The 23412-nt window shown below is 47.0% G+C and overlaps 1 protein-coding gene across 2 annotated transcripts; it reads left to right on the top strand.

Moving 5' to 3' along the window:
* The first annotated feature begins 1303 nt into the window (after positions 1 to 1303).
* Positions 1304 to 13522, top strand: PAFAH1B2 (platelet activating factor acetylhydrolase 1b catalytic subunit 2). 2 transcript variants are annotated; one of them, XM_050921916.1, is made up of 7 exons: positions 1304 to 1371; positions 4417 to 4471; positions 5804 to 5891; positions 6699 to 6788; positions 7963 to 8079; positions 9153 to 9275; positions 9941 to 13522. In XM_050921916.1, the coding sequence occupies exons 3-7, from the start codon at positions 5811 to 5813 to the stop codon at positions 10217 to 10219; spliced, it is 690 nt and encodes a 229-aa protein (XP_050777873.1). In that variant the 5' UTR covers positions 1304 to 1371; positions 4417 to 4471; positions 5804 to 5810; the 3' UTR covers positions 10220 to 13522. The 2 variants fall into 2 exon arrangements, with proteins under 2 accessions (XP_050777873.1, XP_050777871.1); XM_050921914.1 differs by lacking the exon at positions 4417 to 4471 and having other exon boundaries at positions 1310 to 1371.
* The last annotated feature ends 9890 nt before the right edge of the window (positions 13523 to 23412 follow it).

Below are 23412 nucleotides of genomic sequence, written 5' to 3' on the forward strand. Positions count from 1 at the left end.
TATATGTAATGTGTATATAGTTCTTTTGACAAATATTTTCTCCAAAGAATATGACTATGTTAAAAAAAGTAAATCACTGCCAGTAGCCCAAGGCTCATGAGAAACCATACACCAACCAGGCATTCAGACCCTGCAATGTTGTGCACCAGAGAGAGATCAAACCTTAGTGCAAATCCCACTGTTCATGATCACACCTGAAATAACAAACCAGTGCTGATTAGCACCTCAGCCGAAAGCTCTAGGTGCTTGTGAGCTCTTTGGGGCAGGGACTGTTTTTTGTTCATTGTGCCTGGCACAATGGGGTCCTGGGCCATGATTAAGTTCCTAGATGCTATAATACACATAACAACAAATTCCAGTCCAGTGAAGCTCTGCACTGCTACATTGAATGATAACATCATCTCACTGCAATGCCATGCATCATCATAAGAATGGCCATAGTGGGTCAGACTAGTGACCCAAGTAGCCCAGTATCCTGTCTTCCGACAGTGGCTAGTGCCAGATTCCTCAGAGGGAGTGAACAGAATATGGCAATGTATTGAGTGACCCATTCCCTGTTGTCCAGGCCCAGCTTCTGGCAGTCAGAAGTTCAGGGACACCCAGAACATGGTGATTGAAGACACACACACGCACATCCATCCTTTGCATCTAAAGAACTCACTGAAACAACAGGTTGTCAAATTATATGAGACTATCATCTTATTGCACCACAACTGTGACACACCATGGCACCCAGCAGTTACACTGAAAAAAAGAAGTCCCCACACTGTGACAATGGATCATCAATTTGTGTCACCAGGCTGGGCAAAAATGTCATCTCACAACAGCAACATGACCTCACCCAGGGCCCAAATGCCACAAAACTGGGACCCCACGCAGGCCATCGTGATGCCCAGTTAGGTGACGTCATCAGGTTAAGCCACTGCCTCGTTGTGGATGAGGTCACACGTCAGCATACGCATCACTGACAGTTGGTTTTCTCATCACGCTATGCAGTGACATCATCACACTGAGCCACTGCCGCGTCGCCAATGAAGTCACACGTCACCAGGAGCATCATCGTTCTGTGACGACACTTCGTCTACTCACCATGCTGCGCGGTGACCTCATCAGCCCCCCCGCCCGCTGTCCCCGCGCATGGGGGGCGAGGCAGGCGCACCGGCCCCTGTGCACCCCCTAGGGGTGGGGGGAGGGAAAGCCCGGAGTGGGGCTGGGCGGGATTTCCGGGACAGCCGGGCCGTGATTGGCAGCCGTGGGTGAGGGAAGCGGAAGCAGCGTAGCGCGCAGGCGCAGCGGCAGTCTGGGGACGCGCCTCCCGCTAGAGAGAGAGATGGAGACGCGGGGGGAGCCGCAGCCGCAGCCGCAGCCGGCGTGAGTGAGAGAGAGAGACCCGGGTCCGGGGGGGGAGGCGCCGCCCTGCGCCCCCTCAGGCCGCCCGGGGGTGGGGCGAGCCGAGCTGAGCTGCTCCCCGCGCGGGGCGGGGCCGGGCCGGGCCTGCTCGCGCCCCCTCCCCGCAGCCTGGCGGCGGCCGCCCCTTACCGCGGGGGCGGGGGAGCAGCGGCCGTTACCGTGTCCCCGGGGGAGCCCGGTCAGCGGGGGCTCGTGGGCACGTGCTGCCGAGCTCCGCGGTGTTGTGACCCTGCCTTGTTCCGGGCCAGAGCCTGTGCTGGTCCGTGTGTCTGCCGGGCCGCTGGGTCCCGAGTCCTGGTGTGCCGGGAGGCCGTCACTGGCGGTAACTGGTTCTAGGGCCCTTCCCACTTGAGAAGCAAGTGTAAGCCGGGTTATCACTTCGGCTCTTACCATTGACGGGGATGAAATATACGCCACTTGAATCTAAAACCTTTCCTCTAGACACAAGGGGGTTTGAAGGCCTGTTCAACAGTTATGCTGAGATAACTTCTGGATTTTTATTTATTTATCTCAACCAACCAACCATGAGTTCTGCTTGTGACCAGTCTAACCAACAGCCTTTTCACCTCACAAGCACGTTAGATCGATTCTGTGCCAGACTCTAGCATCAGACACTGCACTAATAATAGGATAGGATTCCAGAATCTATTCACCTCACGGGTGGAATGAGATTCTCAATCCTAATGGGTTTGGATAGCAAAGGGGAGGAATATTGTAACAGACCAGTCCTAACTTACTGGGGCAATGTTTCTTTTATTCCTTTGGTGTGTCTTTAAAAACTATGTGAATCTTCTGGTGAAAGATGTTGAGTTGACAGCCAGGAGACTGGAGTCCTCTGCCCCAGAACAGCCAGCTTCCTCCAAACTGCACCTGCCAGTGTGTTTCAGTGTAGCCTTGATAGGAACCCTTTCAAACGATGACAGTAGCTGAGTCTCTCATTTGCTGTATCATCTTTAGGAACCAAGTATGAGAGGGGTAGTTGTGTTAGTCTGGATCTGTAAAAGCAGCAAAGAATCCTGTGGCATCTTATAGACTAACAGACATATTGGAGCATGAGCTTTCGTGGGTGAATACCCACTTCCTCAGATGCAAGATGAAGTTGGGTATTCACCCACGAAAGCTCATGCTCCAAAATAGTCTATAAGGTGCCATAGGATTCTTTGCATCTTTAGGAAATAGACTGTCAGGCTATCTAGCTAACGCCTCATTATTTGCTCTGCCCCCGTTGCCGTCTGGTGATGCACATGACTTTATAAAATTATTTCTAAGGGGATGGGAGTGGGGAGAGTTATTTGAGGCAAGAGGAGAGATGTAGAATTTGTATATACTGTCTCCTGATTTCCCTTAATGGTATTTAAATGTCTGATTAGTTGTGCTGATCCACTGAGTGTCAAATTTTGTATAACCTCAGATTTTTTTTGCATAATCTTTTTATTAGTCATTTTCCCTTTTTGAAACAAGATAAAACCAAACATCAGGGATGCGCTGTTAGCAAAATTATCATCATCCGACTTTACAAAGGTAAAATGGAAATGATGTACATCTGTAGCTTTGAATATAGAACTTCAGACCTTCCCAGGTTATGATGCCATATGTCTTTAAAGAGGAACTTTCACACTGAGACATTGTCTGATGCAAACAGTTTTGCCACTTTTTTCCTGCTGTAACTATCAATTTTTTTTTTTAAGAGATGCTTCTTTTCCTCACAACTTGGCTGCTCCTGTCTAAAAACATTCCTACTTCTTTGTGGGATCAAGTTCAAGAGGCGGAAACTGACTGGAAACTATGTTGTTCTTTGTAATCATGATGGGAGGTAGGAGTAAAGAGAAGAAATTTCTGTTAAAGGATAGAAGAGAATTCTTAGACCTCTTTCCACCTTGTTCCAAATTGACCTATATTCCTGAAATGCTTCTTGTGGTATGCGTCAGAGCAGTCTCCTGGTCCAGACTACAGGGAGCTCTAACTTCTTGCTTATGCATCTGGAAGTGTAAAAATCCTTTGTTTAGTACAGGATCAATCCCATATGCTTGTGTATGGGAGACTATCATCTGTATTATGATCCACCTATTTTCATGTCTGTTTCCCATTACTTTGTATTTCTCAGCATTGCATAAAGTCACGTTTGGGTCTCTGATCCTGTGTGTTCTAGGCACCTTAATATTACTCTAGAAGAGAGAGTAGTCATTGTTGGGTGGGAACTGATAATACACTCATGGAAAAGTACATGAACCTATCAACACTGTAGTGTTCTTTGCCACTGCAAGTGAAAGCCACTGGTCAGTTGATTAGGTGAGACTTTATTCCCCACGTGCATCTGCATACTTTGATACCACGAAACAGTTATCTGTGCCAACCAAAAGGGTTTCAACCAAAGTTCTTGCCAAAGATGTGTTGGTGGAGATATTGTGGGATTTGTTAGTGATATGTGTATTTAGGGTTATTTAGGTTATTGAATCAAATCATGTGACTGAATTTTTAAAGGGCTGGTTAACTTCATGTCCAATAGTAATAGCTGTATCTCAGATCTCATCTTCAAGACTTATTCCCCTCTTCCCGTACTGTGTTGTATTTAAAGATGCATTGGATGTTTATATGGATAACAGGAATATTGGCTGTAATAGACTATGCTGCCCCCTAAAGGTGTTGGAATGGGTATAAAATCTCATGTTTAGGTCTTAAGACAATCTCTAACTGTTAGGGGTTGAGATGAGACTTTCATGTAGTCTGATTATCCCACATCTGTCTGCTATGGAGTTCTTGACCTTCTTCTGAAGCATTTGGTGCTGGCCACTGCCAAGGACAGGATATTGGACTAGATGGGCTGACCACAGGTCTGAACCATTATGGAAATTCATATGTTCTGTGATTGGTGAAATGAGTTTTCTCCTTTCTCTGAAGCATAAGCTATTGGCAGCTGCAGGCCGCAAGGCCAGATGGAGCTATGGTCTGATCTGGTGTGGCAGACTTTTCTTGTGTGCAGTAGACCTTCTACTTCATTCACTCTAGGGCAACATTGACCCAGAAGGCTTCAGGAAACTTGAAACTGTTTTCACCCAAATGAGTAAGTGCTGTTGTGCATCAAACCCTTTGTCTCCATAACAATACTTTTATCTATGGTTGTCAGCCATTAACATTAGTACTTCCTGTTGTGAAGAGGGCATATGTTGTGTAAGCCTAGTTTTGGCAAATTCTCCTTCCAGCAGGGATAAATGTTTATGTAATGCTCTGTGACTTATTCCTTAGCAAGAGACACTTGAGATGAAAAAAATTAGAATAAACATTGGTGTCAGTTGCCTCTTGTGTCAGAAAAGGCTTGCTTTGTGGGAGCGCTGTGTTCTCCCTCCTGCTGCTTGCCTTGGAGCTCTTTGGGTACCTGAGTAGTGGTGAGAGTAATGCACAGTGTGTACTTGGCACTTGAACTTTATAGGGCAGCTTGTGAATGTTGTGATTCAGTTATTTGTGGATGAAGCAGCTTGTGTTATTCTATATATGTTCCTCAAAGGGAAGCACTAGTTTGTAGGGTTAAATATGCAAATACTTTAGAGCAAATATTTTTAAATATAATTTTGTGATTTATGATCTCTGGCACTTGTATATTGGTATTCCCTTGCCCTATTTGAATGTGCCAGAAGGGATCACCTGATCTCTCTACATTTTGCATCTAACATAAGCTATACCAAAGTGAGGGTTCTTTCCCAGGTTATATTCCTGTCTGTCTCCTCTGTGTTGGCTAATGGTATTCTCCACTAGACTACCACACTGGCTGCAGAATAAAGGTTTTTGGTGTATTATACAGAACTGCAGCTACAGATACTTTGGAGGTGCCAGCCCTGTGTGGAATTCTAATGTTTTCTGCTTAGACCCTCTTGGGCCAATGGAGCTAGTATATTGTCTTTTTGAAACCAGTTAATCCATCTGAAATGTGTATATGCAGTTGCAATCTGGGTATTGTACAAGTAGTGGCAAATACTCTGATAATTAGCATCTGTACTATGTTATAGTGAAAAATTAACATGGGTGAGGTAGGTGCTCCTGCAAAGATTGTACTAAAATGAACTTGCTATTATTATTAAAAGGTAGTTTTCACCTGTCTGGATGTCACTGATCACAAGTTGGTAGAATGGTTTCAACAAGATCATGCTGCAGGGACAATTCAGGGTTCCTGCATGGAATAAAACTTGCTTAAGTGAGTCTTCCAGGCATATTAGCTTTCAGCAGAACAGATATTGTTATTAGTTACAGATGTCTGTAAATGCAGTTCTTTCAAGCTAAGCTGCTGCTGGTCTTGACTCCTTGTATGAGTGTATGGCAACAGCTCTGGCCTCTTGAGAGTCAGAGCTTGATTTTGATCCTTGATATATAGCATAATATTTATTAAATGTTCTTTCAACAGGAATAGAATGAGCCAGGGAGACTCAAACCCAGCAGCAGTTCCACATGCAGCTGAAGATATTCAAGGAGATGACAGGTGGATGTCACAGGTAAAACTGAAAACACAGCTGACAAATTAGATAGGATCCTCTTTACTAGCAGATTGTGAGGTAGTCAGGTGCATAATGAGCAAAATACAGCTGCTTACATTTCTGATTCTGTTAGCAGTTGTTAGCAGCATTATTGTTGGGTTCCAGTAACCTACCACAGTAAAAGAGGCAAAAAGCAGCTTTGTGCCATGACCTGAAAACCACATTTTGAAACAGAGTTCCAGAAAGATATTGCAACTAGCTCATTAACTGGGAAGAATTGCCAACCGGTTTCTTAAAAACTGGAGAGCACTGAAATGTGTAATATATCCAGACAGTGACAAAGCTGAGAATAGATGACAACAAGTGTCTGGACTTGGGGTCTCTTGTTCGTACCACTAAATTATTAAAGCTATTCCTAGGCAGGGTGAAATAGTCTGAGGAGAGTTGTATTTTGACTAGCCAACAACGTGAATGACTATAGATTTAGAATTGCTTACACAGTATCTGCAGCAAGCACCTCCTTTATGTGTTGTGCATAGTGTAGCCTGAGGGGCTCTGAGTTGTAAAGGAGTGGCCATTTAAAATGTCAGAACTTGTCTATGCCAGGGAGAGAGCAGGCAGGGAGGAAGGTCCAGCAGTTAAGGAGTTAAACTAAAGGTACGTTTAACTCCTTAACTGCTGGACCTGAGGGGCAGGCAGGATGAAAAGTCACAAAATTTGGTAGCAGAGGAACTGGTTGGGCAACTATCACTCTCTGTGCATGGGTTACAGATACCGAAGGGGAACTGTCAGCTGGAGCTTATGTTGCTACTTTCTTTTAAACAGCACAACAGATTTGTCTTGGACTGCAAGGACAAGGAGCCCGATGTGCTGTTTGTGGGTGATTCCATGGTGCAGTTGCTACAGCAGTATGAGGTATGGCTGGAGGGGATGAAGTTGTGGGGTTAGATGAGTGAGATGGTGCCTCCCTGTCACTTCTAGTCCAGTAACTGGTGAACATATGCAGTACTGACAGTGCCTCCTTGTCCTCCAGCCCTTTCTAATCTTACCTCCACTTCTGCAGCTGCTGTCCAAACCTTGATCCTGTCCATTTCCCTGTGCTTGCCCTAGGCTTCCCCAGTCCTATCCCGTTAGCCACTTTGAGCCTTTACCCCACCCATCCTTTCCCTGAGGTCACTTGCAGCCTTCTTAGTTTCACCATACACATCCCATTTCTCTCCCTCTATCTTGCTCTTGCCACTCTTTCTTACGCCGCAGTTGCTGTGTGAGCCCATTTGTAGATGTAAAATGAATTCTATTCTCTCTTCTCCGCACTCCTTCTGTATCCTAGATTGTGCCCATCCAATGTGACTGTTTTTCACTTGGTTCTCAATAATGAAGTTTCCTTATCTTGCAATGGTACAAATATGAAATTTACTGCATGTATCACCTTAGCCAGAGAATTTCAATTTAACCCTCTTGCATGCAGTGTTCTAGCATGCTTGGCCCTCTGCTGGCATAGAGACTGTTCTATTGACTATCCTAGTGTCCAGAGATTAGGAAAAGCAGCAACTAAAATATTAAAAAAAAAAAAAAAAAGTATTAAACGTTTTGAAAGCTGTCGCTTCATCCACTCTTTTATCAGTAATGGCTACCAAACTGCTTTGCTCTGAATGTGTTACTTTCCAATGTGACTCATTTGGTTCTAGACTTCTAACTTCTTAGGCAGTGAAAGGAGTTCCTTCAAGATTTCCTTTCCTGCCTCAGAAGTCCCATGTTTAGCTGACCTCTGGTTCTGGCCTTGATGAACCGGAGATGGCTCCCTTCCTGGACCATCGACATCCCTCCTAGATGGGCTGAAGGGAGATTGCTCTGTATTAGCTCCCTCTTATCTCTGTGCCAGGACTGAGATCATTAACTGCTGTGATTACCTCTTCTGGCCCAAAGAATGTATAATGCTTCCACTGGCAGCACCTCTTCTCCCCTGGAGAAGATCTTCACTCACTTTGAATGCATCATTACCTGAGCTACCCCTTCGTGTAATGTGTTTTATTTTTGATGCTGAAAAGTAACACTGGATCTAAAATAGTAAATTGGTTTCTGGTTACAGATATGGCGAGAGCTTTTTTCACCCCTTCATGCACTGAATTTTGGGATCGGTGGGGACACAACAGCTCATGTTCTGTGGAGATTGAAGAATGGTGAATTAGAGAACATTAAACCCAAGGTATGAACACAAACAGAGCTGGCTTTTGTTTTTTCAGTTTAGAAAAACCTCTGAATATTGTCTAGTACAGAGCTGAGGGCACCAAAAGTCAGAAGAATAGTCATTCTCTAACCAATGAGCTCTTAGCTTCTTCTTTAGAACTCCTCTGTAGAAGGTGTGTGTTTACAAGGAATGTACCAAGTCCTGTGTCTCTGAAGACTGAAGGAATCAAATAGCAAGAAACAGCTTCTTTTGCTCATAGCACCAAAAACACACTCTTCATCCTGCACCCCGACCCAAAAACCTCTCCCTAGGTTCTTTCAGGGTTAGACACTGCATTTAGGTGTTCCTTCAGGTTGTCTGACTTGTACAGTTATGTTAATTGAAGGGTGCATTCGTACTTGTCCATCTCAGTGAAGTTGTAACTCAGGCCACAACAAGGTTTCACGCAACTCGTAACACATTCTAAATGACATACAGCGTACCAGGGTGTTGTGGTGCAGGGTGCTTCACAAATGCCTACAATACATAATGGACAGCACAGGTTCAAGTTTGGTCACTATTGTCAAGCACATGCATGACCCCCACATAAGAGTTGAGGCTTAAAAGTAGAGAAATGCTGTAAAAAGGTTTCATTTGAGAGCCAAGACTGTGGTTGGGGCTTTAGAAAAAAATAAGCCTCTTCACCTGTGACACTTCTAGTCTGCTTCATACACATCTAGTGTGTTGTAAGACAGGCAAGGTACTCTAGGAGTCTGAATTGGCAACTAAACACAGTGCAGAAGAAATGTCAGATATCTATTCCTGTGCTGATCAGGGTAGCTTTCCTTAACACTGTGACTCTGGTTCTGTACTGGGTGAGAGGGAGGAGTCTTAAGTTGATAAGAAATGATTCAAGAGTCAGCAAAACTGACAGTCTGGGCTTTTAATATTTCAGCCGAACTCTTAATTGTTTTGTCTAATTGGTTGCAGACAGCCTAGGCCCTAGCTATTGCCCTTTCCACAAGAGCAGCATGGCTGCTACAGCCTCTCCTGTTTGTGTACCTTGAGTGGAGTGCTCAACTTGCTGCACAGTTCCTGTTTCCTCTTCACAGGTCATTGTCGTCTGGGTTGGAACAAATAACCATGAAAATACAGCGGAGGAGGTAGCAGGTGGAATCGAGGCCATCGTGCGGCTGATAAATACCCGACAGCCACAGGCCAAAGTTATTGTATTGGTATGTGCATCAGAGGGTTGTGATAACATAGCACCATTGGAACAACCCATGTCATGTGGTGTTTGCACCCCATCCCAATGGTATTGGATGCTACCTGTGCATTTTGGGGGGGAGGGTCGTAACTTATTTATGATAATAAACACTGTAGGGTGGTTTCTCCTGTTCAGGGGGCTTTGCGAACATTATCTAACTTTCTCAACCCCTTCAGAAGAGTCTTATCTTCTCATTAGAGGCGTCTTTGTCCCAGACAGAGAAATGGAAGCAGTGAAATCACATGAGAGGTAGAGACAGAGCTGGGACTAGAACTTGAGTAATACCAGTTCTGATCTTGTGTTCAAACAGCTTAGAATGTCTCTCTTCTTCAGCTGGGGGAGTTGCATAACCAACAATTAAAACTGCATTGAAAGAGGGCGTAAGTGGCTAATAAGAATGCTGATAAGAATTGGTGAAAAGAGGAGAGGATTTGCCCATGGGTCAGCAGTGTCCTTCAGACTGTTTTCAGTCATGCTTCAAAGTGGGCCTGACGAGGATGTGCAGGGGGAGGAGTGCTTCCCATGGGATAGACCCTTTAAAGCTCACAATGAGAGCCCAAATCTAGAAAGAGAAAGTTACTATATTGTCTGAGTCATTTCAAAGCTCTCTTCTTTGCCTGCCTCCTGTATCAGAGCTTGCTACCTCGAGGTGAGAAGCCAAACCCTTTGCGGCAGAAGAATGCCAAGGTGAACCAGCTGCTAAAAGCCTCGCTCCCAAAACTCGCCAGCGTTCAGCTTCTGGACGTCAGTGGGGGCTTCGTGCACTCGGATGGCGCCATCTCCTGCCATGACATGTTTGATTTTCTGCACCTGACGGGAGGGGGCTATGCAAAGATCTGCAAACCCCTCCATGAACTGATCATGCAGCTACTGGAGGAGACCCCTGAGGAGAAGCAAGCTGCTCTGGCCTGATCAGCTAATATCAGTGTTGAACATCGTCCCAGCCCCATCAGATCAGTTCTATCACTGGCACTACAGAATCCTTCTTTCTTAAAGCACTTCCCATTGTAGAATGTTACTGGATGTTCATGTCTAGTGTTTTGAGGGGGAGGGCTAACATCAAACTGGTCTTGTACATAGAAGGGCAGGGCTAACTGGTTTTACTGCAGGAAGAAAGTAGCTCAAGAAGATTTTTACTTTTAAACCATTCCTCATTTAAAATGAGAACAAGACTGTCACCTCTGTGCCCCTCACATACGTTATTGCTCTATGGTGCCCCTACATCCCTATCGGCCTGACTCTAATAACCCATATGCAGCTCTCGGTTTAGCTTTTCCCTTCCCTGGGGATTATACTCTGCATTAGCTTGGGAACCAGAATCGCATTCCACTCACTAGAAACAAAACAGCTGCATTTTTTTCAAAAACCGTTCCCACCTTTAGAAGTTCTATTTACTAAGGTTTTTTGTTTTTTTTTTTTTAAGAGACACTTGTTGCTTTCTGGCTTTGCTTTTGAAGCAGCACGAGACTAAATGTAACTGGAATTCAGAAATGTAAAAAACCGAAGTGTTAGTTGAGCTGAACTCATTTAACACTCCCCAAATATTGTTTTGTTTTACAAAGTCTGTTAGCTGTGACAAACTTCATTCCATTGTTGCTTGGACTGTGTGCAGTCTCGTTTGGGTGCTGTTGCATATCATGTCTCCTATAGAACCTGTTCTTTGTTTTGGTTTGTGTACAGTATTGGCAGCTTTTAACAGTTCTTTGGTTTAGGAGCTTAGTTTTCCAGCTAACGTCAAACACAAGCCCGTCAGAAACGTAGAACTGACATTTCATCCACTACTAGGGCTGTGCTACAGGATTCTGTGCAGTGCTGTTCATGTTCATAGTTCCAATTTTTTTAAAATGACTGTTAACGCCTGTTTTTTTAACCCATACTCAGCCCCTCTTGGCAAGGCCTGAACCAATCTAATGCTTTACGAGTTCTAAGGTGTATATTTCTTTATTGCTTCTGTTTTACTTGTACAAACATTTTATTCAGGCAAATAAGGCCTTTGACAGTAAAGAATTGAGTCAGTCTGTAGCTTTTTCCTCTCCTGGACACTGCCCCTTTCCCCTTCAGCAAAGGGAGTTAGTCCGGAGAGTGGACTGTTGACAGGGACTCTCTGTCTCACTAGAGCTTTTTATACAAGAGCTAATTATAATCTGTGTAATGACTACATAAAATTGTCATTCGTTTAAAGGTGAACAGGAAAAACAATTCTTACCAATAAGAAATGCAGAGCCTGGCTACTTCAAAATAAAAATACTTTAACCAAGTTTATCTTCCTTGACTGACCTACCACAATTGGAGTTCAGCGGTGGTGGTATCCCTGCTCATGGTTCACAGCACAACACACTAAAATACAACAGCCAGTGCGGCCTCTGCACTGCTTGAAGTGTTCATGAAGTCTGCAACCTTCAACTGTCATGCTACTTTTTGGCAGGCAAATGAAAGAGGAACCGATTTTTGTTTTCCGTTTTTGTTAAACAGGAGATCTACCTAGATTGCTTTTTCCACCCCACTACAAAAAGAAGTACGTATGTAGTGTATATAGCCTGTTTGCCCTTTTATTCTAGTAAAAGGTTCTGTTTAAGGCAGGCTTTAATCTAGCATTAAGGAATACGTTTATGTCCCCATCATGCTTCTGCTGCTGCTGTAGAATTTGTCATAGCAGGATTTCTGCCTGGATTGCATGCATAGCGCGTGTGTGAGTCTCCAGTATATGTGATCCACACAGAGATGTGGAGAAAAGCTGAAGAATCCCATTTCCCAGAAATAAAGGTTCAAGTCTGATAGTGTTCAGTGGGAAAGTAGTAGTCCTGGTCTTATCTCCCCAGGCCAGCGTGAGTTGGGGGAGTGCTCCGTGGGCCCTGTCAACCTGTTTGTTCAGTAGCACCACGTCCTTCCCCTTCAACAGCTTGAAACATTAACTGTGGAAACAGCCTTCAGCTCTGCTGAAAGAATGGAGGCCTCAGCACAGGAACTTGGGGGTGTGGAGGAGAGATAGCAAGCAGATTTTAAAACAAAGGTTGGTAGGAGAAGATTTGGCAGGCTGGTATAGGCCCAGCTGTAGCAAGAGTGGGGGGAGGAAATAGGACTTCGGTCTCTATGCTAGTTTTTGAGGGTTATAGGCTTTGGTTGAAAGGTACCATGTTTGTTTGACCCGTGCACTAAATGTCTCTCCATGGTGTCGCCACACTGGTAAGACAGCTACTTGCTGGCAATCTAGTTATTTTGATAGAAAGCTCTAACTTTTTGTAACAGTGCAGTGTGTTTACAGCTGAGGCCATCTTCAGCTGTGAGCCAGAGCCCCTTGCTTCGGTGCTGATTGCAGTGGTATGGGTCTGGCCTGTTGAATACACATCTGTTGGGCTGAGGTAGAGTAGCTCAGGTGGTTCTCCATGCTCAAGGTTGTCTTGCTGAGGTGCCATGTTGCTTATGCATGGGTCAGCGTTGGCCGCCTTTCATCTCTAGTCTGCATTGTGTCTTTCCCAGCTGCATTAGTCACGTCTGTGTGGCCATGGCAGCGGCTGCTGTGGACAGGAAGGGCAGCTTCTATCTGGGACATTGAAGCTACTGTCCTGTTGCCACCATCTAGCAGTGATCAGGCCATATCCCAGTGTAACCACATATCCGTTGGAGAGAGCAAGGAGGAAAATTTCTCGTACCAAAATTAGAGCCTGGTCCTGAGAAGTGCTGAGTATTTGCAGTTTCAACGGGAGGGTGCTTGCCACCTCTGGGGATCAGGCCCAGCACACCCCAGTCTGAGTGCCCCTGTGTAGCCTTTATGACTTCTTCCATTGTAACTGGCTGATTGTGAAAGAACTGACCCTTTCTGAACTTTTAATTTTTTAAACTAATCTAGTTACCGTTTACAGTTGTATGCTGAAGCCTGGAATCTTGTTTGTGCTGTGGTGTATGAGCATTGCCAATTTTATATTTATTGCGGTGAAGAAAATGCAAAGGAAAAGGTGTGAAAGGAAGGAAAGAGTCCTTGTCTCTTGAACTCGTATGTGGGTGCAAGCAAGGGGACTCCAGGGGCAGGCTGGGGGACCTCAAAGGCTGGAAGCTTGCACAGAATGTAAAATCCAATTACAGCCCTGCTTCATGGGGAGCTGACTGAACCTTCCCCAGGAAAAGCTGTGATTCTGCTTTGGCAAAATTGCATTGACTGGTAGAACTCACTATATGTTTAGTGCATATTTCAGTATAAATGTAAATGTTTCACCCCAATGAGTTCTGGTGTGCGTGTCTCTCTGGTTTCCCTGTGTCTGCGTCGGGGGTGGGGAGGTGCCCAATGGTTTCGTCAGGATGTGTGGGGTGATGCACAGTGGCTAATGGTTGCAACCTGTCATCACCCAGTGGTGATGCAGTGGGAGGGGTGACATCTGATGGGGTGAAAATCTTTATCAGGTAAAAGTTGGCTGTATTCATCCTTGGGGTGTTCAAAAGGACACTCATCTGAACCTTCACTGCTAATTTAGCCTCCTGTGTGGTAAGGTGCACTCTGATTCTCTGTTGTTCTCCTCTGACTTAACAAGGACCTGTTTTTTTTAAAAACGGAATGTAGGTTTTTTCCCCAAAACTCTGCTCTTTTGTTTTCAGATTGGGGGGCCTAAACCAAACACTAATCAGTGTTCAATGATTATCGGGGGCGGGGGGTCCAATGTCCCTGGGACAGAATAGGAACTGAACTTTTGTACTGATGTAGCTTTAAAATCAATCTGAAGGAGGCAGTGTTTTGAGTCTGAGCAAGAGACTGAGTGTCAGACTAGAGAGAGTGGTAAATACTGAACAGGACAAGTTGCTGATACGCAGTGATCTGGATCACTTGGTAAGCTAGGCACAAGCAAACAATACGCATTTTAATAGGCCAAATGTAAAGTTATACATGTAGGACCAAAAGAAGTAGTCCATCCTTACACAGTGGAGGGACTCCCATCATGGGACGCAGTCACTGAAGAGGACTTGGGGGATAATCAGCTGAACCTGAGCTCCCAGTGTGACCCTTGGGGATATAAAGGAAATACCTCGTGTGACAAGGTGGGAATGTTCTTGCTGTGTTATTTCAATGCTGACTGGGGAGTATTTAACCTGGGAAGGTTTCAGGGGAGTTTTGCTGGGACTGCCTGCATTGAGGAAGGGAGGATACGTGAGCATGTAACATGAGAACCCAGGAGGGGGGTTGGAGGCCAGGTGACACCTCTGTGCAGGACACTGGACAAAGGACACAAAGGCTGGGGGAGGAGCCAGGAGAAGGCCAGGAAGGAGATGGCTGAAGGGAGTTTCAGTTTGGAGCTGGCTGGGAAATAAAGAGGGGTGCCCTGACCAACAGATGGACCTAACTAAAAGGGGGTTCCGTTGTCTGTATCAGCAAGACCTGTTTTGGACTGTGCTCTTGTTGTCTATAAATAAACCTTCTGTTTTACTGGCTGGCTGAGGGTCATTGTGAATTGCAGGAAGCCGGGGGTGCAGGGCCTTGACTCCCCCACACTCCATGACAACGGGTTGTAGCGACGGGATCTACTGCACCCCGTGCACAGCGCTTCCTGCAGTAAGTGAGTGGGGAGCAGTGAAATGAAGGGGGATTGACGGGGGCCAGGTGTGCTGAAGAGTCAGTGAAGGATGGTTTCAGGGGGTGATTAACCCCTGGGAGTGTGTAACCAGCAAGAAGGACTTTTGCAGTAACGGGGTCCCCTGGGGGATTGCAGGAGCAGTCCCGGGGCCAAGGAGTCTGCCGCTCGACCCTGGCAGAGAGGTGGTGACCTTGAGAATGGCTGGCATGCTGGGGGTCTCCCTGGAAACTTGGGGGAGCGGTAAGCACCCAGGCCTGTGAGTGGCCTGCGGGAAGATGTATGCCAAGTGTCTTAAGATCAACCTGGTGGAGCTGTGCAAGCAAAGGGGGCTGCACAGGGGGAGACTCACCAAAGAACAGCTGATTGCCCAGCTGGAGGAAGGAGATGGCTCGAATGAACTGATCCCTGTCTCTGAGGGAAGCAGCTTGGCAGAGGCAGCGCAGCACCTGTGTCCGTCCCTGCTGGGAGTGGTCAGCCGGCTGCTTAGGGCTTCCCAAGACCCCTCCTGCCTATGCCTAGGGGAGGAGCCCAGCAAATGCAGAGGGCATGGTCCAGTTGTCACGGAGTGTGGGGGAGACAAGGCCCTGAACCCCTGGCTTCCTGCAATTCACCCTGACTCTCAGCCAGCCAGTAAAACAGAAGGTTTATTTAGATGACAGGAACACAGTCCAGGACCGGTCTTGCCGGTACAGACAACAGGATCTCCTTTAGTTAGGTCCATCTGGGGGCCCCAGGGCAGCCACCGCCCTGTTAGTCGGGGCACCCCTCTTTATTTCCCAGCCAGCTCCAAACTGAAACTCATCTTCAGCCATCTCCTTTCTGGCCTTCCCCCGGCTCCTCCCCCAGCCTTTGTGTCTTTTGTCCAGTGTCCCGAGCAGAGGTGTTACCTGACCTCCAACCACCCTCCTGGGTTCTCAGGTTACATGCTCAGGTATGCTCCCTTCCCCAATGCAGGCAGTCCCAGCAAAACGCCCCTGCAACCCTCCCAGCTCAATACTCCCTGCTCAGTATTCAAATAATACATCAAGAACATTCCCACTTCATCACACCTAGGAGAGGAGAGAGGTTATTTTACCTTGGTATCCAGCACAGGTGACTGCTGCTGGAATACTGTGTCCAGTGCTGGTGCCCGCAATTCAGGAAGGCTGTGGATAAACAGGAGATGGTTCCGAGAGGAACTGCACGACTGACTGAAGGATTGGAAAACATACCTTATACTGATAGACTCGAGAGCTCAATCTGTTTGGTTTAAGAGAAGGCTAAGGGGTGACTTGATCACAATCTAGAAGTACCTCCATGGGGATCAGAAATTTGATAATGGGCTCTTCAGTCTGGGAGAGAATGGTAGAACACAATCCAGAGGCGGAAGTTGAAGCTGAACAAATTCAGAGTGGAGATAAGGTGCACATTTTTAACAATGAGACTAGTTATCCATTGGTACAATTAACCAAGGGTTATGGAGAGTTACATGCATGGTTCTCCATCACTGACAATCTTTTGCTCAAGATTGGGTGTTTTTCTAAAAGGTATTCTCTAGTTCAAACAGGACTTAATTCAGAGAGTTCTATGGCCTGGGTTATGCACGAGGTCAGACTAGGTCATGGCGTTTAAGGTAAGAAGGGACCACCAGCTCATAACTCTGACCTGTTTATCACAGGGCATCAACAACACTCCCACAACACGCCCAGTAATCAAAGTTAAACCCAAGAATTACGGTCCTCAGGAGCTAGACTGTTGTGTGCCACTGGCAGAGACCAATGGTCCCTTCTGGCCTTTGAAACAGGAAGTTTTTCCTAGATTATATTGCTAGTTCTGCTGTGAATCCTGTGTGACCTTGGGCAAATCACTCAGCCTCTCTGCGTTCCAGTGCAGTCACTTGTAAACTGTGGTAAGTCTCACAACACCCTTCTGTATTATCATCAAGTGTTTTCAGATCTACAGATGAAAGGTTTTATAGAAATAACATTCTCGATAGTTAGCTCCCTTTTCAAATGTAGTGCCTACCAGTGTCATGATGGTGGAGGTGCAGGGCAGCTGACCAGGGTTGTGAGTTCAATCCTTGAGGGGGCCATTTGGGGATTGGTCTTGCTTTGAGCAGGGGGTTGGACTAGATGATCTCCTGAGGTCCCTTCCAACCCTAAAAATCTATGATTCTAATCTATGATAGCATTGGCACCTTGTCTACCAGGCTTCTCACATTTGTCCAGCAGTGAGTAAACAGAGGTTAATAGACACTGACACTTCAGTTTTGGTCTAGAAGATGGCATCAGGCCTTGCATAGGGGACTGCAGGTGCTCGATTGTGTGACTTGAGAGTAGAGCCCCACAGTACCATGCATCGGTCATAAAGCCCTTTTAGAAAAAATAATGTTGACAAACTCCCTGTAGGCTTCCACATGTGGCAAGCTTCCCCCCCTCAGCCGGCCCCGTGCAATGCTGCATGTGGTGGGGAGCTCGAGCAGGAGGCTTACTTTTAAATAGCATGTGGCAATACATCACATTTCTCTCCTAAACAAAGCAAAATGACAGAACTGTGAGTTCCTGCTGTGTGATCCCAGGGCACAGTAGCATAGAGAGCATTTCTTGTTTCCTGCCCTTATCCCGTAGCTGTCTCTCCTGAGCAAATGTTGACTCTTCTCCCCCCACCCTGAAATTTGCTATCCTTTGGGGGGGACGGGGTGTCAAGGTGCCCTTTTAACGTAAACAGGGAATGTGACTGGGAATAGCATGGCATCATAGGTATAAAGGGAGGTGGCATTGCTTTGGAGGCATTTCCTAATAATTCCATGTCGGAGATGTCTGCCAAGCAGTGCTGGATAAATCGATGATCTGTAGTTTGTTTCTGGTGCCTTGCTGGCTAAGGAGACTCTGTCAATATAAATTAATGGAGGTTGTAGGGGTGTCCACACAGATACCCTGAAAGACAAAGCTGAAACGGGGCAAGGCACTTCCTATGCAGTCACTTGCTTGGGTACCCGCTCCCCTCCATTGGGTCACTGCGCTGCTGGCCGGGCTGGAGAAAGGAGTGAAGGAAGGGCTTTGAAAGAGGCCAGTAGTGCCCTCTAGTGTCACTCTGCTTTGTCACTTTCCTCTCAGTAAGCCTTACCGTTTGCTGCCAGGGCACCAGCCCTGTGCAGGAGTGACTGGGCGGGAGGAGGGGTTGTCATCACTGTTCCAGTTCATGTGGGAGCTGGATGGTAAACACACAATGTCATTCAGGATCATGGGGTAGATTTATTGCTTCTATTCGGAAGTTGTCCCCACTAACCACCAGCGTCTAACTGGGACTCTCACAGCACCAGTTAGTCTAGTTATTGCTTGGTCTGGCTGGGAACAGAGCTGCTGCCACCCTTGGTAAGAGCGGTTACCTTTGGCACTGCACTGTATGTTATGGGCGAGACCAGAAGGGGAAGCCCGTATCTTCCACAGGGAATGGAGCCTGTCTAAATGCCAGAAGTAAGCCAGGCCTAGCATCAGAGAAGCGTAGGACTAGAAGGACCCGCAGTTGCTAGCATGTTTGATTTGAGTTTCAGGAGATTTCATCAAAGAGAAAAAACCCCATCTAGTGTACGTGTGGTGGAGAGCATGGGACCGGAAGCCATGAACACTCTGAAGCAGTAGATTCTCTCTCCCTGCAGGGCATACAGAGGAATCTTACAGCAGGCGTTCTCAACCTCTTTCTCTCTGAACACCCCCTGCTCCCAGCTATAAAATCTCCATGGCCCACCTGTGCCACAAAGCCAGAGCTGGCGTTAGGGGGTAGGAAGCAGGGCAATTGCCTAGATAGCCCCACATCACAGGGCCCTGTGAAGCTAAGTTGCTCAGGCTTTGGCTTCAGCCCCAAGTGGTGGGGCTTGGGACCCCCGTCTTTGGCCCTGCATGGGGGAGCTTTGGCTTTCTGCCCTGGGGCCCAGTGAGTCTAATGCCAGCCCTGCTTGGTGGACCCCCAAAAACCTACTCAAGGCCCCTCAGGAGCCCCTAGACCCCTGTTTGAGAACTGCTGTCTTACAGGGAACCAAGGAGCATGTGGTTATAAGAACTGTTTAAATAACATGAAAGTTGTAACACAAATTGCCATCAACTACAAAAGGCAGATCAGAACGGCCATATTGGGTCAGACCAAAGGTCCACCTAGCCCAGTATCCTGCCTTCTGACCGGGGCGAGTGCCAGGTGCCCCAGTGGGAATGAACAGAACCAGGCAATGATCAAGTGATGCATCCTCTGTTGTGGAGTCACAGCTTCTGCAAGTCAGCTAGTCTGTCTGCATCACTGGCCATGAGGAATGATAACACAAGGCCTCCTTTAACACCGCCTGATTCCACTGTTGCTTTAAACTCTCTGAATTAGGTACTAGTGAGAGAGGACTGCTAACTGTGTGTGGCGATAATCAACTGGACTGGGTATGGAGAGCAGCCAAAGAGGTAGGTGATGGCTGCATGGGAACCATCACCCTGACTGCTTTGTTGGCTGGCACAGACCTTCCCACCCGCATCAACGTCTGGCTCGAAGCAGTGAGAAGCACCCAGCAAGTCTTTGGACGTGACAGGGGCAGGAGAAAAACAGTGACTGCTCTAGCCCAACAAAGCCTTTCTCTGATTAACTTTATTGCCTTTGTTTTCTCTCTGGTTTTCTGGATGGACTTTACCTCACCCTTGTGAGGTGGCAAAATTATATTTACTTAGGCTGCCTAATTGCCCAAGGCCCTGGAGCAGAGATGTAGTTTCACAGTTCAGACGCAGAGCTCGCAAACTGCCTCAGGCAGTGCTTGCTACCATTACCATTTCTGCATAGTTCCTGGTGCCCAGCTGTTAGCTGCAGCAATAGCTAGTATTTGTAGCTTTGGTGCTGTATGACGTGTTCCCCCCAAACCCTGGCTGTTCCTTGATAAGTGAGAGTGCAAAAGAAAGGGCACCCTAAAATATCCATGATCCTCGGCCAGCAAGGTTGGGAATGTAAGATTATAGGATAGATTCATGGATGTTTGCTCATTATTTACCCAGCTCTCCCAAAGTGGGTGAAAAATGAACAAATAGTCATTGAATAATTAATTGCAAAGTAAATATTATATGAAGAGCAATAATATCACTCTATCTTGGGGTTCATACTGCTGCCCCCCGTAGTGTCTGAGCCCCTTTCACTTAAATCAGTAGCAGCTGCCTAGCCTTTAGTGGACTCCATGAAGTCCCTGGCACCTCTCCCTTTGCCGAGTACAGGGATGATCTTTGGATGGTCGACTGGGGTTTGTAGGGTGGGTATTGGGTGCGTGGGGGATCAGTGTTGTGAATGTCGTTCTTGCAATGGTGGAGAAGCTTTAAGGATGAGGGAGGCCTTGTGGCATTGCTCAGCAATGGTCAGGCTCTGGATCTGTCCAAGCCCCTTTACGGTTAGACAGTTTTTCCTAATACCTCACCTATATCTCTCTTGTGTGTCTCCTATGTGGATTGTAAGGCCTGGGCTACACTCAAAACTTAGACTGACCTAGCTCCATCCTGCTGACCCAACGCCTGGTGTGCATGGAGCCATTGCTCAGGAAGGTGGAGCTCCTACAAGGAGTAAAAGCCCTTCTTGTCACTGTAGCTGTGTCTACATTGCAGGGTGACTATGGTGCCATAGCTATGTCGTTACTGTGCCTGCAGTGCAGACATGGCCTGGCTTTACAGTAGTTCTTGTCAGGGGGCCTAGAGCTTGTGCCTAGGTGGGGTGTGTGCATTTAAATCAGAAGAAATAAAATAAATACAGTGAGAATTTCCCTAATGTTCCGATTCCATGCTCGCAATTGCTGCAGATGCTGGCGGCATGGTGTGTCAAGATCACAAATGGGAAGGGAGAGTCTGTCTCCCAGACAATCTGCTTCAGTGAGGTCCATGTGACGAAAATGTTTCAGAAGCCTACATCTAAACTGGAACCTCAAGGACAAAGCCCTGGGCTCGGGCCCCTTGGAAACTGACCAGGCTAGTTCCACGCTCCAAAAGACAAGGGTATAACTAGTGAAAAGTCCATGAGATTTTAAACATTCGTCCCTTGTGATCTCCAGCTCTTCTCTATTTACTTCCAAGCAACTGCACTTTATCGATTGCTGCCTTCTCTCTAGGTGAGGGGGCGAAGGCTGCAATGTCAGAAGTGGCAGATATAATGGTTGGATCTCCATTCTGCTTGCTGACCCCCTTTCATTAGCATGGAGGGCAGGTAGTGATCTGGGGTTAGGAATGCTCTATTTGAAAAAAAACCAGAACGAAGCACTGCTGTTCTTTAGCAATATCTGGTGCTTTGTCCCAAGCCCTCCCTGTTTTAACTCTTACCAATGTATCACAGGAGTATACAATGATTAGCTGTCCTCGTGTACTTACAACAGTCGAGATGGGCTGTAAAGGCATGGTAAGCAGTGAGGGGGAGTTCTCTCGGAGGCCAGAGTGTTCTTTGGTGTTTCTCCTGCTCGGGGAGCTCTTTGCAGCAGAAGCTCTGGTTCCAGTTCAGTTCCATCCATTGTTTTCTAATGTAGCTTCCGCTGAATTGAAATATACAAAGTGAAACCAAAATTAACAGTAGTCCTTTAAGGCAAGACCTTCCAAGGATGATACAAACATTCATTAGCCCTGACAAGCCCAGTGGGAGCAGGTCTAGTACCTATGGTGGGAAGGGAGTAAACCAAAGCCAAAGCCCCATTTCCCAGTACCAAACTCCAAACAGAGATGAAAACCCCACACGATGCTGGAATGGTCCGACTCCCGCAGCTTGCTCAGGGGCCCTGTGTGGCTCACATATAAAACCAAATTGAGACCATAGAGATAAGAGCTGGTTACCGGGTTGTTTTAGCTTTGGACAAATTTCCGTACCGGGTTCTGAACCTGAAAGGGGCTGAGAACCCCCCAATCCCAATGCAGAGAATCTGTCAGGCCTAGGCCCTTGTTCTTCTAAGCCTATACTGGAAACACACCAGCTTATGAGTGGGTGTGGGATTACGATTTACATAAGCCACAGGAAGTTTATGGAAGCAGCTCTCTGCCACGTGTCAGACTGTTCTGCAAACACACTGATTGAGGGCACGGCCGAGTTGCTGTTAGAATCTGCATTCATGTAGATGTCTAATACTCCATGTTCCAGAGAGGTTGGAGACTCACAGAGTTACCACACTAAGCACTCCTGCCTCTCTCCCTCTAACAGCCAACTTGCCAGGGAGGTTCACTGTGGAGAATGCAGCAGAGGAGATTTTGTTGCCTATCCCAATGTAAACCATAATAATTAGACCCTCCATTGCTCCCTGCATCTGCTCAGACCAACTGCCACAGCCAACAGCCATGGAACCTTTCCATCCCTTCCCTCATTAAAGGGACGCTGCCGGCAACGGACGTTCCTGCTGTCTGAAGCAGTGTGATGGGGGTCTGGGATGCGTCAGTGGGGTGGCAGGAGAGGTACCCTAGAGCTGAGTGAGGAAAGGAAAGAGGTGACGCCCTACGGGGGCTGTGGATCGAGGCGTCTAACGTCTACATCCTGGTAACTATAAAGAGTTGTCAGAGTTGCTGCAGTGTGTTGCTTCTGCAGTCTGTGGATCAGTGCATGGTTCCAGCTGGTTCGGTGCTGTCCTCAGTGGCTTATTTCCCAAACACCACAGGCCCAGATTGCTGCACAGCAGAATGGAGGAGTTCTGCAGTGGCTCCCTGGGACTCTCTCTATTGATTCAAACCAAACCAATTAGGGTGTGAATTTTTCACTGCTGAACGGCATCCAACTCACAGCCCTCTTCAGAGTCCTCTGTTTATCCCCAGCGCACAGACAGAGGGCTGCCGTGGTGTGAGCTTACCCCACCACTGTGCAGGCCTCTGCTGGAGAGACCATCTCCAGCGGTAAGAACCCCCTGGCCCATTCATATTGTCCGAAAGATCCCTGAACACCGGGAAGGACAGGAACTGCAGGATCCATTTGCAGCTGGTCCTAGCCAGTGTAACAGGCTGAGCCAAGACCAGAACCCAATGCTCTGGGAAGGTGGAAAGCAGGATCTGGGCTTGACAGCTGCAAGCAAGCAGCAATGCCCCCCAGAGGAGGCTGGCTAAGGGCACAAGAAGGCAATGCAAACATGCAAAGGGCCTTTTTCACTGTATCGCGGAGTTGTAGAAATGCCGGGTTGGAAGGGACCTCGATAAGTCGTCCAGTCCAGTCCTCTGCACCGAGGCAGGACTCTGTATTATCTAGATCATCCCTGACAGGTGCTTGTCTAATGTGTTCTTAATAACCTCTAGTGCCAGGGATTCCACAACCCACCTTGGGAGCCTGTTCCAGAGCTTAACTAGCCTTAGATTTGGATGGTTTTTTCCTAATATCTCACCTATATCTCCCTTGCTGCAGATTAAGCCCGTTACTCCTTGTCCTGCCTTCAGCTGGCATGGAGACCAGGCCTCTAGAAGAGCCCGTAATGTACTGGAAGACCCTACAGTCTTTCATCTTGTCCCCAAGCAACTCCCGGTGCTGAGTTTGGGGCCCTTTAAGGATTTTCTGCAGCCTGTCCCTTTAAGAGTGTGTCAGTTCCCTGCCTGACGTCAGCTGCTGCTTCAG

Source organism: Gopherus flavomarginatus, chromosome 13, assembly GCF_025201925.1.
Source record: "Gopherus flavomarginatus isolate rGopFla2 chromosome 13, rGopFla2.mat.asm, whole genome shotgun sequence".
Taxonomy (NCBI): Eukaryota; Metazoa; Chordata; order Testudines; family Testudinidae; genus Gopherus; species Gopherus flavomarginatus.